At 44.6% G+C, this 18,696-nt stretch overlaps 2 protein-coding genes across 4 annotated transcripts in view; one reads left to right on the plus strand and one right to left on the minus strand.

The window, feature by feature from the left end:
* Positions 1-18,696, plus strand: part of nf1a (neurofibromin 1a) — a 64,434-nt gene that overhangs the window by 21,604 nt on the left and 24,134 nt on the right. For 2 of the 3 annotated variants that reach the window (XM_041045516.1, XM_041045517.1), the window contains exons 22-35: positions 347-469; positions 673-756; positions 856-972; positions 1,344-1,525; positions 1,638-1,849; positions 2,050-2,211; positions 2,312-2,409; positions 3,214-3,349; positions 6,348-6,410; positions 10,495-10,653; positions 11,145-11,242; positions 12,022-12,168; positions 12,255-12,401; positions 13,315-13,425. In XM_041045516.1, coding sequence (XP_040901450.1) covers positions 347-469; positions 673-756; positions 856-972; positions 1,344-1,525; positions 1,638-1,849; positions 2,050-2,211; positions 2,312-2,409; positions 3,214-3,349; positions 6,348-6,410; positions 10,495-10,653; positions 11,145-11,242; positions 12,022-12,168; positions 12,255-12,401; positions 13,315-13,425 — 1,839 coding nt within the window. The remainder of the gene's footprint in view (positions 1-346; positions 470-672; positions 757-855; positions 973-1,343; positions 1,526-1,637; positions 1,850-2,049; positions 2,212-2,311; positions 2,410-3,213; positions 3,350-6,347; positions 6,411-10,494; positions 10,654-11,144; positions 11,243-12,021; positions 12,169-12,254; positions 12,402-13,314; positions 13,426-18,696) is intronic. The other variant, XM_041045518.1, reaches the window with a different exon arrangement.
* omgb (oligodendrocyte myelin glycoprotein b) lies at positions 14,147-18,642 on the minus strand. Its single transcript, XM_041045520.1, has 3 exons — positions 18,451-18,642; positions 17,011-17,223; positions 14,147-16,344 (listed from the first exon to the last, which is right to left on the minus strand). Exons 1-3 carry the CDS (start codon positions 18,453-18,455, stop codon positions 15,363-15,365), a joined length of 1,200 nt encoding a protein of 399 aa, XP_040901454.1. The 5' UTR covers positions 18,456-18,642; the 3' UTR covers positions 14,147-15,362.

Genomic DNA, 18,696 nt, shown 5'->3' on the forward strand with positions numbered 1-18,696 from the left:
CTGTCTGTATGGGGCTTTTTTAAATATTGCAGACAGGCCTTTTGACAAATCATGGAAAAATGGTGTAAAGACCCTTTTACAGAATATGACCACCATAAAAAATTAAAAAAAAAAATCATTTAATGTTACAGTTACAGGTAAATACAGAAGTAGAAAAATAAGTAGTACTGGTCATATATTTGTGAAGAGCTACAGGACAGAAAGAAGAGAAAAGAATACAAGTTTATTCTTCAGCTCACCCAGATGTAAAAACAGCAAAGTTCATTTTCTCTGTAGTGTGACTTAAAGACAGAACATCGTCATGGTCTGATACTGATGCTGGCCTGTGCTCCTTCCCTCCCCTCAGGTATGTGCGCATCTTGGGCAACGCGGTCCATGCGATCCAGATCAAAACCAAGCTGTGCCAGCTGGTGGAGGTTATGATGGAGAGAAGAGACGACCTGTCCTTCTGCCAGGAGATGAAGTTCAGGTGAGTGGCAGCTGATGGTTAGGGATGCACACATCGGTCTGGGTTTTTGAGAAAGTCCCTTCCAGGTCTCCACACAGCTACCTTTTTGTTTATTAGACCTTAGAAAAGGAAATAAGCATATTAATTCAACACATTCAGAGTGTGAGAGGGTGGTGACACATTATGCTGTCTTCAGATGCTAATTTATTTCACTCATACTGTAGGAACAAGATGGTGGAGTACTTGACGGACTGGGTGATGGGAACCTCCAACCAAGCTGCTGATGATGACATCAAGTGCCTGACAAGGTGCAGCACGGCTACATGTGCTCATCTCCACTAATGCATTGTGAGGGGCTGAGAGAGCTCCCTTCTCACTGTTTTCTCCTTTGTGTGTGTGATGTGCAGGGACCTGGATCAAGCCAGTATGGAGGCAGTAGTGTCTCTGTTAGCTGGTCTTCCTCTGCAGCCAGAGGAGGGGGACGGAGTAGAACTGATGGAGGCCAAATCTCAGCTCTTCCTCAAGTAAGAATACACCTGCACTCAGCCTCCTTTATATACATATAAATATAAATCTGAATTTTGATAATAAAAGAAAAAAAAAACTCCTCAGTGCCCCTGCAGCACCTGATCCTGAAATCACCTTAACAACAGTCATTTTAAGATATTTAAAGATGAAACCGGAGGACCACCAGCTGTGAGCGGCAGCAGTGGGTTCTGCTGGAGAAGCACAGAGGACAGCAGTGCTTTAGCAGTATCTGAGAACAAGTGTACAACCAGCTGACAAACACAGCAAAGAGATAATGAAGAATAATTAATAATTCAGTCAGTACATGGCTGTACGTGGACATGGCTGGCCGCCTTTTCTAATGACTGATCTGTTGTCGTTTGTGCAGGTACTTCACCCTGTTCATGAACCTGCTGAATGACTGCAGTGAGGTGGAGGATGAGGGCCAGGCAGTGGGGGGACGAAAGAGAGGAATGTCTCGCCGACTGGCCTCCCTACGCCACTGCACCGTCCTGGCCATGTCCAACCTGCTCAACGCTAACGTAGACAGTGGCCTCATGCACTCCATTGGTAAGTCAGCCACAGTATTACTACCACTCCCTGGGGAAAATACAGCTGATTGTGAGGATCTCGGCAGAGTTTTCCCGCAAGTGCCAGTATTGATTTTTTTTTCCCTCTCCAGGTCTGGGCTACCACAAGGACCTGCAGACACGAGCCACCTTCATGGAGGTTCTTACCAAGATCCTGCAGCAGGGAACAGAGTTCGACACGCTGGCCGAGACGGTGCTGGCTGACCGCTTCGAGAGGCTGGTGGAGCTGGTCACCATGATGGGAGACCAGGGAGAGCTTCCCATTGCCATGGCTCTGGCTAACGTGGTTCCTGGGTCTCAGTGGGTGAGTACCACCTGCTGATTTAGGATTGATTTTAAACATCATGTTAACGGTTAATATTTAAATATGTCCTCCTATTTAAATAAGTATGGCCCTGAAAGTTTATGCATACATATGGAATAAAAAAATGCCAAAAAAAACTACATTAAAATATCGTAAAAGTTTTCCAGCAGTGAGTGTATATGCGTTCTTTGTATTCCTAGGATGAGCTGGCCCGAGTGCTGGTGACGCTGTTCGACTCCCGTCACCTCCTCTACCAGCTGCTATGGAACATGTTCTCTAAAGAGGTGGAGCTGGCCGACTCCATGCAGACTCTCTTCAGAGGAAACAGCCTGGCCAGCAAAATAATGACCTTCTGTTTTAAGGTGAGAAACACAGCACAACTCCTGCCATAATATAATTTACAAATGCCAGCGTCGAACATCAGAGAATTGCTTAACCCTGTGCCATGCTGTATTATGGCAGGTATACGGGGCAGCATACCTGCAGAAACTACTGGAGCCTTTGTTAAGAGGGGTCATCACCACTCCTGAACACATTAGCTTTGAGGTGGACCCCACCAGGTGAGTCCATGCATCTCTGCTTTGACAGCAGGTAGTGTTCATGTTGCCAGATAATAAAAATAACTACTATGACTACTGTTACTGGTCTGTAGTTGGTCAGAGGTTTGTAACTGAGTGAACAGTAGAGGGAAGCATTACAGCACAGAGGACACTCTCTCTACAGCACGTGTGAGGGATGTCACTATACCAGGATTTTGGTAGTGGGTACCCTCCATTCTGGATACTACAGCGCGCACACACACACACACCATATAATCAGTGTATAAGCAGTAGGCTAAGCTGACCAACATTAGCTTACTCACCCTTAGTTCTGTGAACAGACCCGGGTATCTGTCTTTTAGCTGCGTTTTAGATACGTTTGTGGTGAATCCTCCTTTCATTTGAAATGCTGTGACGTCCTTCAGTTTTAACACAACAGCATGTTGTCAAATGTTCATTGTGTGTTTCCAAATGATGTCAGCTCAAGTTTCACATTGACTGATGACTGTGGGCTTAAACTAGGTTCACAACAGTTTGTAGGAGTAAATCAACCTTTGTAAAGCTGTAAAATAAATCTGCATGAGAAATTCAAGTTTGTGTAGAAAATATTTGGATTTGTAAAAAAAAAAAAAAAAAGAAAATTATAATAAGACATAATAAGTGCATTACAACTTGTTACCTAGCATAAGAGCAAAGTAACTGCACCTCTGATTGGACTTAGGCTCTGTGATTGGCTTGTCAATGACTAGATGTCATTGTCCAATCAGATTCAGGTCTTTGAAACATGAGGCCTTACAGACAGGAGCTGCTTGTTTGTCTCATCAGGCTGGAACAAGGAGAGAACCTGGAGGAGAACCAGAGGAACCTGCTGCAGATCACTGAGCGGTTCTTCCAGGCCATCATCGGTTCATCCAGCGAGTTCCCCCCACAGCTGCGCAGCGTCTGCCACTGTCTCTACCAGGTAGGGACCCCCCGACTCCCCACCCCCACTCAACCAAAGGCCCCCAGCTGCTCACCCAGCCTCTTTGCCCTTAACTGTATGTGTGCAGTGTCACTTACACATTTCAAGCTCCTGCCTCTTCATTCTGAGATTTCCTGATGCTGCTCCACTCACTGCTCTACCTTACAGGCATCAGTGCATAGCTGTACAGACCCTTTCAGCTGTATCAGTTCTAAGACCTTTCTCTCTGATCATTTAACATGGCCCAAAAGCTCCACGTGCTCAGTCTTTACACCCCCGGGATTTTCAAACTGCTGAAGCACCATTGGGACACGACAGGGGACCTTGTTTTCCTAGGTTTTGCCATCATCGCAGTTATTTGTTTACTGACCTGTTTTCTGTTTTGTTTTTTTTTCCAGTAGTGGATTGGTCATTAGATCTATACAGTGTCAGAACGTATTGACTGAATGTCCATCACCATTTCTTAATTCCTAACATGAGATATTAAAATTTCTGTCTGACTAACAGTCCAAAACCTGACAGAGACTCAGTTCACTGGAACAGAAGACTAAGAGAAGCAACAAACGCTCACAGTTAAGACACTGGACCCGTGGCATTTTTGAAATTTATAACAGTGAGTCTTTTATTAAACTGCTGCCTATTTGTTTTCTACGGATCAATTCATTGACCTTTTCAGACATATTACACACATCACAACCAGACACAGATCATGCTAACACCAGGTGAAGACGGAGTCTTACTGACGATGGCAAAAACTAGGAAAACATGGCTCTGCTTACAGAAAACTGGTTGAGATGGGGTCCGACAATCTCCCAGACCACACCGCCACAGTGATTCAGACACGTGATGGCGATCAACATGCAAACTGTGATCACACCTAATCCTTTGCCTCTGAGTGGAGAACAAAATCATCAACTGATCATGATCACGATCTCTGTGAGAATTAAATGGGGGTAGTGTCTTAGTGTCTTTATTTTTTGGTACGAACATCAGGGAGATGACAGGAAATAGGGGGAGAGAGAGGGAGAGAGAAGTGAACTGGCAGCATTGGAAGTCACAGTAACCTCCAGCCCAGCAGGACTACATTTCTGTGTTACGGCACAAGGTGACTACTTCAAAGAGGATGGCAGTCATATTGAAATCAGATAAGGTTTTTGTTTGTTAGCAGTCGTAAGTCAGAACTTTTTGATTGCACCTCACACATATTTACAGAGAGCCACACTGACTAAATACATGAAACACAACATGGCTGTGCATTGTCCAGTTTGTACGCAGTGATAACAAGAGTGTGTGTTTGATTTTTGTTTTACTAAATGTGAGGATGAGGATGTGATGTCCTCCGTCTGCCACTTTCTGGGGCAGTGCTCTCCCACATTAAGGAAACTGCTTGGTGTTATGAGGACTCTCACCTCTGAAATGGGACTGCTGTTAGACATGATTTGTAAGTCTGTGATGTTTGAATCTTTCCAACTGTAAATACCATCTGCTGCTGCACATTCATCATCAGGTCAGGTGTGCCTCATATCTTGCTGTCTCACTCTCCATCGTATCTGGCAGCTCTACGTAGACTTTTGCAGTTAACCCTGTGTGGAGTTAAAATGACATGGTTGTTTGAGGTGGTTAGAAAGGGTTAGGGTTTCTTATCATTTATTTCCTGCTGCTTATGGTCGTGGTGGCAGCAGGTTCAGCTGGGTAGTCCAGGCATCCCTCTCCTCAGCAGCGTTTTACAGCCCCTCCTGGCATATCCCGAACCATTCCCAGACCAGATGAGATCTATAGTCTCTCCAGCATGGTTTTTTGTGCTTGTATTTGGAGTCTCATTCTTTTGGTTACTACCCAGAGCTCATGAACCATAGGGGAAGTTTGGAATGTATATTGACTTTGCCATCCAGCTCACCTCACATTTTACCCTCACTGTGAACAAGACCCCCCAGATAGTTTTAACTGCTTCACTTAGCAGCAACTCACTCCCAGTGTGTAGGAAGCAGTTCACCATTTCGTGGCAGAGGACCATGGCCTCAGATTTGGAAGTGCTGACTCTCATCCCAATCACTTCACACTCATCTGCAGACCCACCTAGTGCCAACAGAAGCACATCATCTCTGCAAGAAGCAGAGGTAATCCTGAGGTCCCTAAACCAGGCAGTCTCCTTCATCCCAGCCCCAGTCTGAGGTCCTGTCCATGAAAATCATACCAGGATCTGTAACAGGAGACAACCCTGGCGAAATGTGCTTGACTTCCTGCTGAGAATTCAATTCTCACACTGGTTATAGAAGGAATGTATGGCTTCTCACTAGCACCCTGTTGGTAGGATGTCGGTAGGGATTAATGATGGATTAGGTGTGATCACAAGATAGGAGGATGACAGCTGACCAGCCTGCCTCACCAAATCTATCCCCAGATAATCCTTCGAGTCTAACCTTAGTACACACATACCATTTCCACTGAGCACCAAGTCTGACTTTGCTGTTGTTTCCACCTGAACGTTCCGAGCAGCTTCACAATGCTTCTGCTGCTGTCTCGCTCCTCACTACAGTAAAAAGCAGCTCCACGCGCTCACACTCAGCAACTCAGTGAACAGACTGTATCGTTAAGTGTTTTCCAGTTATTACTAAATCAGAGTGCCTCATACCCACACCCATGACAAGTGGTGTGGATTTTTGATTTTCCATGTATTGACATTTTTGATTTCTCATACTCCATCTTGGATTTCCGTTTGCAGCTGTGTAGACACACACACACACACACACACACACACAAATACAGTCTGCTGAAGTCAAACCACACCAACGCATGCATGGACACGCTTGAAGTCCCCTAAGCAGCGATGAACCCTTTTCTTACAGCAGTTTTGATTTTCTGTGTTTTGCTAGATGTGAATTTGTTGAAACCTCAAGTGGTTAGGGCTGTGCTCTGTGTGTGTGTGTGTGTGGGTGTGTGGGTGTGTGGGTGTTAAGCTGGTGCTGTGACCATGATTGTGCTCATCTCTGTTCTGTAGGCTACTTGCCACTCTCTACTGAATAAAGCAACAGTAAAAGAAAAAAAGGAAAACAAAAAAGCAGTAAGTTTGGAGAATCTATTTTCCCTCAGACACTTTCCCCCCTAAAGCAAAAAAGCCTTTTTTTTTTGCATCTTATTCATTTTTTTTTTAAATTTCTTCATTTTTGAAAATTTGCTTTTGATTTGGTGTTTCTATGGAAATGTTTTATTCTCTCCATATCCAACTTTGTCTGCAACCCTCTCTGAAAATCATTGTACTAATATCGGCACCATTTGATGTATTTTCGATTAACAGTTCTCAGGAAACAGGGGCCTTCTCTCTTCTCTTTTCTCTCTGAACTCTCTGTTTGCACTCCGAGAGCCATTTTCTCAGAACGTTTCATCTGCATTCAAATCATGTGTCTCCATCTTATATGACTCAAACCGCCCCACCAGCCCCAAACACACACACACACACACATACCTGCCCACCTCACAGCTGGCATTGCCATATAAAAGACATAGATGGTCTTTAGATGAAATATTCTGATAAACTGACCTCTCTCTGTCATGGGTTGGATTCTTCAACTGTATCCTTCTCCCACCATATATGAAGAGCAATGTCTGAATTTGATGGGACTTTTCTGAAGCCACAGTTTTCTCTCTCTCATATATATATATATATATATATATATATATATATATATATATATATATATATATATATATATATATATACACACACACACACACATATAAAATACACACACACACACACACAATGGAGCAAAAAAGTATTTAGTCACCTACCGATTGTGCAAGTTCTCCCGCTTAAAATGATGACAGAGGTCTGTCATTTTCTTTGGCCAAGACCAAAGAGCTGTCGAAGGACACCAGGAACAAAATTGTCGACCTGTACACGGCTGGGTAGAGTGAATCTACAATAGGCAAGCAGCTTGGAGTGAATAAATCAACTGTGGGAGCAATTATTAGAAAATGGAAGACATACAAGGTCACTGATAATCTCCCTCGATCTGGGGCTCCACGCAAGATCTCATCCCGTGGGAATCAAATCCTGCAGTGCCAGACGTGTCCCCCGATTAAGCCAGCACATATCCAGGCCCGTCTAAAGTTTGCCCAACTCGTGTTTGGAGGAAGAAGGATGCTGAGTTGCATCCCAAGAACACCACACCCACTGTGAAGCATGGGGGTGGAAACATCATGCTTTGGGGCTGTTTTTCTGCAAAGGGGACAGGACGACTGATCCGTGTTAAGGAAAGAATGAATGGGGCCAGGTATCGTGAGATTTTGAGCAAAAGCCTCCTTCCATCAGCAAGAGCATTGAAGATGAGAGGTGGCTGGGTGTTCCAGCATGACAATGATCCCAAACACACCGCCCGGGCAACGAAGGAGTGGCTCCGTAAGAAGCATTTCAAGGTCCTGGAGTGGCCTAGCCAGTCTCCAGACCTCAACCCAATATAAAATCTGTGGAGGGAGTTGAAAGCCCGTGTTGCCCAGCGACAGCCCCAAAACATCACTGCTCTAGAAGAGATCTGCATGGCCAAAATACCAGCTACAGTGTGTGCAAACCTGGTGAAGACCTACAGGAAGCTTTGACCTCTGTCATTGTCAACAAAAGTTATATTACAAAATACTGAGTTGAACTTTTGTTATTGACCAAATACTTATTTTACACAGGAATTTATAAATAAATTCTTTAAAAAATCCTACAATGTGATTTCCTGAATATTTTTTTTTTCCACGTTCTGTCTCTCACAGTTGAAGTGTACCTATGATGAAAATGACAGATCTCTGTCATCATTTTAAGCGGGAGAACTTGCACAATCGGTGGCTGACTAAACACTTTTTTTTGCCTCATTGTATATATATGTGTGTGTATATATTTATATGTATATGTATGTATGTATGTATGTATATGTATGACTGACAAAGGAAAAACCTGATAAATGACTGGGGCAACAGGATGACACTGTCTCCATCCACAGAAGAGCTGGAGGAGTCACTGAATGGTCTGATGAGTCCAGGGAGCACTGAAGTTGTTCAACACCTCACTAAGACAGCACTGTCATCCTGTTTCTTCACTCATTTTTCGAGTTTTTCGTTTAATTTGTATGTGTGTGTGTGTGTGTGTGTGTGTGTGTGTGTGTGTGTAAATGTATATATATATATGTATGTTTGTATATATACATGGTTGGCTGTCTGAGCAGGAGACATTCTGGTTGAATCTCCAGAGCACAAGGGATGCGACTGCAAAGAAGACTCATGAGACTTGATGAAGACTATATTTGAGTGGAGGAACATGCAAAGGGCTGAGGCTTTAGGGACAGCGCTGGAAATACAAACCTGTTTGAACACGTGAACATGACGTGTTGCCGTCAAACAGAAAGCACAAGTTCTTTAAGAATGAACATCCTACAGCTGGCATCTCAATCAGGAAGTGAAAATCCAACCAAAACGTCACTCTTGACTTTTTTTATTTATTTTTTTTTATTTTTTTTTATATTGTTAATGCTGGTTTTGATATTTACAAGAACAAAAATGAACACATGAATACTGAATTACTAAACTTCATTATTACCCTTTTCCATGTAGGGCATTGTTCAGCAAGAAAAAACATTTAGTCTAGGTTGTTATTTGTGTGTCAGGGAGTTCCTTAGGCACCAGCTGTGGGTGAACCCGCCCACTGCACCCCTCTGTCTGGCTGGATACTGTTGATGCTACAGTAAAATCAGGAGGGTCAGACTAAGGCGGCTGCTGTGAGTGAAAATGTGAGGGAGAGGGAACTCAGCATAGATAGACAGCTCAGGCCTTGTTTGAACCATGATCGTATGGGTGTGTGTGTGTGTGTGTGTGTGTGTGTGTGTGTGTGTGTGTGTGTGTGCGCTCATGCATGCGGACACAGTATGTGTTGTCTGGGTTAACGTCACTCCTCCCTTTATTGGACGTGACTCCTCCTGATGTGCTGCTCAGTCTTCTTCTTTTTTTTTTTTTTTTTTTTTTTTTTTAAACACCCTACTCTTACTTCACAGTCATAGACTGATACTCCGCCCAGACTGAGTGTTTGAGAAGCTTCTGTGGACATTTGAATCAAACCATGTCACCGCTTGAGTAGCTGTTGGTTGTCTTCTGTGTCAGGTTTATGGTGGGAAAATAGACAGGATTTGGGTGGAGTATCACTTTGACAACACCGAAAGGTTAAATAGTCTCCAGCTGTGTAAAAGCCTTGTGTCAGAGAATAATTGCACTTTATGGTAAAGTGGGTCTTATTCTCATAGTTTCCTGCCATCATTTCTATGAGGTGTGATCATATTGTACTCATCAAAGATCCGCTCAGATCTGGGAATGAAGTCAGACAGGGAGACGAGCCGTGGGTTATAGCCAGGCCTGCTGCATGGTGTTTGAAACATTGCTCGGTGTGTGTGGCTGTGCTGACTGCATGTGAAACCTCATGGATGATGGCCAGTTGATCTGAGTTGCCCCTTTTACCTTCTTGCTCGTCTTTTTTATTGCTAATTCATAGGTTGTTTTTTTTTTTTGTTTTTTTTTTTACTGATAGGAATGATGAGCAAAACTACAAAAATAAGCCTTAAGCTGTTGTACCCTGGAATGACTCATGGGTACTTGTACTTGTATGGGCCCAGTCTATATTTTTTGGATGATCACCTGTACGGCTCATCCACTACTTCACACCATAAACTAATGGCTCTACATCTATCATCCGCCTCCTGTTTTTTTTCTTTCTTTCTTTCTTTCTTTTTTTTGGTGATGACTTCCAGTTTTCATTGTTCACCAGCAGAGAGGGCACGGTTGGGTTCTTGTCTCGCTCTTCCTCTTGTCTCTTTCTCGGGCTGTAACTTGAGTCTGTTCTCGCTCTTGCTACAGCCCAGAATGAAGTCTCTCTTTATGTGTCCTCCTCCACTGTTCCTCCTCTTGAGCCTGACATCTTCACCTCACTCTGCTCTCTCACACATATATGTCGATATGTGTATATTTTATTATTCTCATCATTCCCTCTTTTGCTCTTAAATATACTGAAGTCCATTTTCAATATTTTCTCCTTCCCTGCTCAACCCTTTCTCTTTTGTTCCATCTGTTCTACATTTCCCTTTTGTTTTTCCCTGCTCCCTCCATCCTCTTTCACACAGGTGGTGAGTCAGCGCTTCCCACAGAACAGCATCGGTGCGGTGGGTAGCGCCATGTTTCTGCGCTTCGTCAACCCAGCTATTGTGTCTCCGTACGAGGCCGGCATCTTGGACAAGAAGCCTCTGCCCAGGATAGAACGGGGTCTCAAACTGATGTCCAAGGTAAGGCTGGTCGATAGAACGGCAGCTGACACACATACAACAGCTAAACCAAAATACGTGCTCGCTTGAGCGGAAGGATGTCACAGTATAATCCACTGTTCCCACTGAGTAAATGAAACTAACGGTGGTAGAGGATGAAACTAAACCCTAGTCTTGGCGTGCACTAGTGTTGAATGCAGGGAAATACACTGAAATGCATTTATTACAGTGAAAGCTGCTGCTTTCTCTGCTACAGTGGCAGCTTACAGTCTGGGTGTGTGGTTGTATGTTGTTTAGAGCTGGTTTGAACAAAGTGGAGGTAAAGAATGCGTACAGAACTCCAACCATACAGACCTGCTAAAGCTAAAAACACAGTCTAACAGAATACAAATAGACAGCGTTCATCGGTTGGCTCAGTCATGTCAGCTACTGAACAGGTGGAGACCTGCTTACGCTGGCAGTCAGGATAGGTTTTAATATTCTCCTTCTTCGTTTCTGTCTTTGTCCATCAGATTCTGCAGAGCATTGCAAACCATGTCTTATTTACAAAAGAAGAACACATGAGGCCGTTTAATGACTTTGTGAAGAGCAACTTTGATTCAGCCAGAAGGTAAGACACCTGGAGCATGATGCTGACGAACCTTACTCACTCTGTGAACACGCACACACACACACATTTTCTCCTGTGCTGAAACATCTGGACCGTCTTCTCTCACGCAGGATGGAACCATCTATTTATTAGCTTTTGATGTTACTGTGAAAGAAGAGGTGAAAATAAATGTTTTATTGTGTTGGGTCAACAAAATGGACGTGTTGCCCAGTGACGTCATCAGCATGCTAGGATGTAATCACTACTCTGAGGGCGAGGTTAGAAGCCGTCAAGGAGCTTCAGCGCAACCTTTGTAAAGCCCTCTGAGCGATGGAAGAAAAAGCGAGGTGTTAGCTGAACCACCTCAAGCGTGATTCATGTAGAAAATTGCATCACCTGCCTCCAGAGGACTCAGAGCATCACTTCTCTATCAAGCTGTCTGTTCCCTCAGGGGTGGTTTCTGAGCTGCACACAAGTGTTGTGTCTTTGTTAGCACAGCCAACAACACCACGACTTCTCCAGGCTTTATGGTCCAGGCCATCTGAGGTGTTTGTCTTTAAACTGTCACATGACATGACGGTGGAATTAGAGGGGGAACATGTGAAGAACAAACTGAACTCTACCTATTTTTTTTTTTTTTTTTTTTTAAAGAGACTCAGTTCATGATTGGATTTGTATTTATAGTTCCGAGTAAAGCTGGAGATGTACAGATTGCAGTGGTGTACTAACACAGTGAGGCGCCACCTGTAGAGCTTTACCTGTCTGTAGCTTGAGTGTGTGCTCTCCTCTCTCCATCACAGGTTTTTCCTGGACATAGCGTCTGACTCTCCACCCAGCGACTCTGTCAACCACAGCCTGTCCTTCATCAGTGATGGTAACGTCCTAGCCCTCCACCGCCTGCTGTGGAACAACCAGGAGAGGATCGGCCAGTACCTCTCCAGTAACAGGTCAGGATACGTGCTGTTAGCAGTATGTGCTGCTGTATGATCTCAGCACTCAGTTTGTAAAATATGAATTATGATCTTCTTCCCAGAGATCACAAGGCTGTAGGCAGGCGACCTTTTGACAAGATGGCCACCCTGCTGGCCTACCTGGGACCTCCTGAACACAAACCTGTGGCTGACACTCACTGGTCCAGTCTCAATCTGACCAGCTCCAAGTTTGAGGAGTTCATGACCAGGTGGGTTTCCTACCAGATTGTAATTTAGACCCTCTTACTCCAAAATTAGCACTTATATATGCAACTGGCTGAAAAAGGCTTCTGGTTTTTGCCTTTCTGTGTGCTCTTTTTCTCTGGTGTGTCACATTCAATGTCACAAACACGTTGAAAAATGGTTAGAACTGTTAGAATACATCCTGGATGGTGTAACTGCTTTGGAGTGTAGCTGCGTGCTCTTTCTAAACTCTCACTTGCCGCCTCTTCGTTTGCATAAAGGAAGGTGTGTGTGATTCACAATGTCAGTAAGATTTCATAAATCTTGAATTTTCTCTGCATATTCCTTATTTTTTTCCTTTGCAGCAGAGACACTTTTTCATATTCTCACTCTAAATCCAGCTCTTGGATGAGTTTGACAGTGCTTTATAATCACTTCTCTCCACCTTTCTCCAGCCTTTTCTTTCTAACGGTATCACTCCTTGCGGTAATGCAGTTACACCGTTGCGTTCGTTCTCACAGATGACGGAACATCTATGATTTGTCACTGTTGCTTTAAGGTTTGATCTAAAAGTGTCTTCCTGAGTTTCGGTCCGTTTCCTCTTTGGCTTCCTTTGAGCAGCAAACTTCATGACTTCATGCTGAAGTTAGGGTTTTTGTAGCTGCTGTTCTTCCTCTGCTAAATCTTCCCTCACTCAGTCTCTCTGTCCATGTTTTAAGCCAAATGGTTATCTACAACTTCAATTTGTCTGCACTCACAAACTAAAACCCTCTTAGTAATGATCTCTTAAATACATATTGCAGCAACTCTAAACTGGTTGAACTGGTCAAATGCTATGGACAGATGTCCTCAATAAAACCTCTAATAAAACCTGATGTTACAACAACACCGAGTCCCAAACCATGTTAAATAAATGAAGCTCTCTGGTTTGCTCCTCAGGCACCAGGTCCATGAGAAGGAGGAGTTCAAAGCCTTAAAGACCCTTAACATCTTCTACCAAGCAGGGACCTCGAAGACTGGGAACCCAGTGTTCTACTACGTGGCCCGCAGGTAGGACCTGAACATCCATTTTCCCTCCCTCTCTTTTCTATTCACTGTGTATTTATTAGTATTACTAATTTATAGTAGTTTTGACTTTTAAACTTGACCTCCTCTTTCTTAACTGCGTGTTATGCTGTTTTTCTGATTCTGAATCTGATATACCGATCATTAGGATTGGCTCCAAGCCTGATCACTGTACCAGTATCGGCTCAGGACATCTCTGCTTTCAGCCATATTGCACAGTCTTCATGCGTTAGCTGTGGAGTTTGGTTAGTTATCGTGGGGTTACACCATACAGGTGTATCTGTTTGGAGGTCAGTGTGACATGTTAATTGGCTTGTCTTGGCATAGTGCTCAGACTGTTATGATATGGTTGTGCTTTTTGGTCATTCATGCTGATGTGTGTGTCTGTGTGGTGAAACATACCCAGCGGGTGCTGTTTTTACGAAATATCCGAGATGTTGACACACCTACCCACAGCGGTTGCTCTAACCGCTCAACAGTTTCTCTTTCTGATAAATCAGGTTTTCGGTTTTGTGATGTGTGAATTCTGCCGTACTACAACTGTGAAGCAACTGTGATGATGATGGCTTTTATAAAAACCCTTATAAAAGGCTTATCAGTCAGAACATACATGACCAAGTGTCAGCCTATGTTTTTTTTTTAATTTTGGTATTTTTATTTGCAGGACATTTGCAGTATTTGAATCAAACACCTGTAACAGCAGCAAGTGGAGTGCTTTGAGATGTGAATAAAAAAATAAAGGCAGAACGTGTTTGAGTGACAGATTGTAGACCCACTGAGCTTCAGCTGTTTTCTTCTGAATCATCAGTCAGGAAGAGGAAATTGAAGCGAGAGGAAGTAGGAGGGAAGACTGCGCTCTGCTCTGCCCTTTTTCTTTTAGTTGCTGAATGCTTGCAGGTTTGGCCATCCAGACCAGACCGAGCCGCTTCCTTCACTGCTGCCCAGTGTAATCACCGCTGCAGTTCACAGTGCTGCCAGTAGCCATGCGGGGGAGGAGGGGCGGGGGTAGTTTTGAATAGACTTCCAGTTAAAACAAACAAAAAAAAAAAAAAAAGCAGCACCAATGTTCTGATTAGGAAACAGAGCTTACTAAACACACCAGAAACAGAGAATTTGACTTAGTAAACTTTTTGTGGAGTATCTTTGACAGGAAGGCTGAAAGCTTGACGGGCTGGACGTTTGACGGGCTGGACATTTGATGGGCTGTCTTCCTCTGTTCTTTCAACTTGATTATTTGTTTCTTGTGCTTTGTTTTTTCTTTTATTTCTTAGACTTTATTTTCTTGCATACTCTCTTACATCATAGGGGATTCACTGCATTGTACTGTTGTTATTCATGTTATATTTATATCAGCTGCAGACAGGAACACCTTGAACTATTATATGAACGTCTTCCTTTGAACTCTTTCATTTAACTAGCCCTTTACCGGTAACTAATTTGTTGTGTAGACATTTTTTGCCCCCACAACTCAGTGACAGTGAGCTGGGGGAGCAGCAGGCGCTATATGGAATGTTCTATAATGTAATGAATATGTACACAGTATGTATATGTGTATTAGTAAATCCAGTTTTGAGCAGCACAATCGTCAGTATTGTGAGGGAAGCATAGAGCGCAGCAGTCTGTCAGTGTGAAAGCATATTGATATTACCACACCAGTTGAATCATGTTTACAGATATTTTGAGAAGTTTCCTGTCTTGTGTGTTTGTACAGTTTTATCTTTGTGTACAGGAATTTGAGAGACATTGTTGGGTTTTCACATCTTGAGCTCGTGAGAAGGATGATGGTAGTGACAGAAGGCAGTAACAGTCACAGCAGATTTTTACCAGGGGAAAAAGAAGGTGCTAAGTAGAGTTACTTGGTCATACATTCACTGTCTAAAATAATCTGGTAAGTAGCAGAGTTTGTGTCCGGTCCAGGTGCTTCAGAAGGTGTTGAATGCTGCTGTCATTACTAAAACAGTCAGGGTGACAGTTTGCTGAGTCTCAACGAGGAGGCCGTGACCTTTATTGTGTGAGTTAGCTACTTTGGGCTTCTTCGTCGACGACCGAGGACGTGCTGTTGTGCTTGTGTGCGCGGAGAAGCTGTCAAAACTTGTGGATGGCGTCCAGACAAACACCACATGGTCCTCAGATTCGTTCACCCTTCTTTTGTCCTGATAGATTCCTGTCTCAAAAAGCGCAGATTTGGCCTGGTAACCCGACGTGACCTCTGCAGTCCTTGCAGGCGACTGACCATCCTGCCCTCCACCCCTGCTGTTAACCCAGAGCGGTGGCTCCGTGATCAGCCACCCCGTCCCTGATGTTGCCACATGGGATTGTCCACAGATGGATCTTGTGTAACAGGGGCAGCCAAAAACAGTTGCACGGGTCTGCTCAGCCCATCGCAGGAGCCTTGTCATGTTTTCTTCTTCTTCACAAGCCCACGGGTTATCTCCGAGAGTCATCACCTCCAGCCCCGTCAGCTTATCAAAGATCCCCTCTGACAACCAGGAGAAGCGATTAGCATGCAGGTAGAACTGAGTCAGCCTGGGCAGCCGATCCAGCGATCCAGGCAGGATCTGCACCAGATAGTTATGCGACAAATCAATGCTCTCCAGGTTGTGCGGCATATTTGTTGGCACAGTCCAGAACCTGTTGTGACTGAGGTTGAGAGCTTGGAGGCTGGGCAGCGTGTTGTTGATGAACACCACCCTCTCCAGCTCGTTGTCCGACAGGTCCAGCACTTTCAGGTTCCAGTGGTAAGCTGTGTCGTTTTTGTCCAGCGAGCGTAGGTGGTTCCCCGCCGCTCGGATGTCCCACAGAGATCGCGGCAAGGCAGGGGGCAGGCTCTCCATGCGGTTGTAGGACAGGTCCAGTGTGCGCAGGTGGGCATAGTGGCTGAGCTGGCTGTCAAAACCCTGCAAGCTGTCAGAGGAATGTCGCATTAAAAAAAAAAAACACATTCATATACACGTACAGTCAACAGTTTGCTGTTGTTCTGACACTACGGATCTGTAACACTCATTTCTAGCAGCAGCCACTGCTATAAATGAGTGTTCCACAATTTTGTTTTCCTTACGTTTACGTTTGTTAGTCACCGTGGGCTACTGCTTATACCAAAACAGAGAATCTACCTTTTCATGAGTAAGAGGGAGAAAGTTGCTTCTTCTTTTCACCGTGCCCTCTCTGCACTGTGAGTGCCTCCCCACCAACGCTGCAGTTACTTTCATCATCCTGACACTTTAGATGGCAAGTGTGAAAGCTTTAGATGGGATGGTCTAATTTAGTCATATGAGAGCCACAGACTGATCCTAATCTAGGACAGCCACGTATTTTTAACAGTCAGGTCCTACATGGTGCAACATTCGGGGGCAACACAGTATTGTTAGGAGTCAATAAACAGCATTGATCACTACATATAAATAAAGACTACTGCATATACAGTGTTGCTGAACATGATGTTGGTAGGGAGGCAGGGAAGATGTTGATGGGATGTTGGTTGCCTGTAAAAGGTTCAGCTGTTTGTAATCTCTCTTGTCTCTAACCTGAACCTCTTTAAGTAAAGAATAGATTTTTTGGGGACCTGCTTACCTGTTAAAAGAGAGGTTGAGAAAGCGGATGTTGTGCTGCAGGCCAGGCGGCAGCTTGGTTAGGCCTCGCGAGGAGCAGTCCACCACACGGTGTCCCCGGCTGCAGGAGCACACAGTGGGGCAGATAGACAGCACCCAACCTCCCAGCAGCCCACACAGCAGCAGGAGGAGCAGGCAGAGCAGAGAGGCAGAGCAGGCAGGCATGGTCAGGCCTCTACAGAGTGATACAGAGGGTTAGACTTCTTGAGGTGATTGTAGAGTTGGAAGAGTTTACACTGTTTCATGCACAATGGATTTGCTTTATTGTGGTAACTCCACAGTATTATTACAAATTCTGCCCTGTCCCAACTCTTAATGTGAAAATGGAATCAATTCAGTGACACACGGCAGAATATGTGTGTGTGTGTGTGTGTGTGTGTGTGTGTGTGTGTGTGTGTGTGTGTAGGTTTGTTGGTCAGTCGGTCCATCACTTTAGTCCAGACTGAAATATCTCAGCAGCTGTTGGATGAGGGACTTTTCATCTGTCGCCATCATCAGGTCAGACTTTGTGCACAGTGTACTCCATGGACTGACACTTTCATGGTTCCCAGATGATGAATCGAATGCCGTGTCCTAATACTTTGTTGGAAGTTCCTGAACACGGGTGCTTTTGTTTGAAATGAGATCTGGTTACTGTCTTCTACTTGTTTTTCACAGTCTTTTGTGGATTCTGTTGGAATCCTCCTCTGTGCCATGACGGTCGACCTTTTAGTCAATTATATGGGCATCACAGATGCTCAGTTCAAGTTCCTGCACCGGAGTCCTCACCAAACTTCAGCTCAGCTTCAGTCTGATCATTGTGACCCATCAGTTAAACCCAGGCCATTGGTCACATGGTCCTGTCAGGACCAGTCCTGTTCTGAAGTGGTGCACACAGCATCTTTCTGCTCCTGATACATTTTATAAGGATGCTAGTCATCCTGACTGCCAACTGGCTTGAAGCTCTGCCAGTGGGACTAGAGTGCTGCATTGAGACGATACAATAAGTGTGTGTCCACAACTGCAGACGTCCTGATCTAAAGATTGAAGGTCCGTGTGCGTTTGTGTTGTTAAACACAGGACCGTGGGACACGTGAGCACCCTTGAAATGTATTCCAGAAATTTCCTCAGGCTGTCTGATGGTCCCTCTTGACGGTTGCAGCGGTCGCTCTACTGTGGTTCCTCTGTGTGTTTAGATACTGTAACATGGCTTCTCCCACTGTCGCCACTGGAACACTAACAGGAGAAATCTGCATAGTGACAGAGCAGGGAGTTGTTTCCTCACCAACCAGCACAACAATTACTCTGTGGTTTACTGCATTAACGGGATTCAGGAGGAATCTGCTCACTGCCCTGCCCAGCAGGTGTATGTGGGTCGTACGTTTTTTTTTTCCTCCTCCTCTTTCCATTTGCAGTCACTCACCTCATCGTGTCATCTCTCCTTTTCTCCTGTCGTCTCCTCCTCCAGCTCCGGCTGTCTTTTTCCTTCGTGTTTCTGTTGGTTCTCTTCTGATAGAAGGTGATGTGTCACGCTCTTTTTTCTTCCTGTTGTGGATGTCGTGGTGAGGCATGAAACATGCTGCCTGCTATAGCACCCGGCTCCCGTCCTGCTCACCGCTCTGCAGGCTCCCGATGCAGCGGGAGAGCTGGGGGTGGGGATGGTGTGGGG

The sequence above is a fragment of the Toxotes jaculatrix genome, chromosome 9 (genome assembly GCF_017976425.1).
Source record: "Toxotes jaculatrix isolate fToxJac2 chromosome 9, fToxJac2.pri, whole genome shotgun sequence".
Lineage (NCBI taxonomy): Eukaryota > Metazoa > Chordata > Actinopteri > Toxotidae > Toxotes > Toxotes jaculatrix.

Coding starts and splice junctions, on each gene's coding strand:
- omgb (XM_041045520.1), bottom strand. Junction 16,345..17,010: donor CTCAACCTCTCTTTTAACAG/GTAAGCAGGTCC, acceptor TTCCTCTGACAG/CTTGCAGGGTTTTGACAGCC.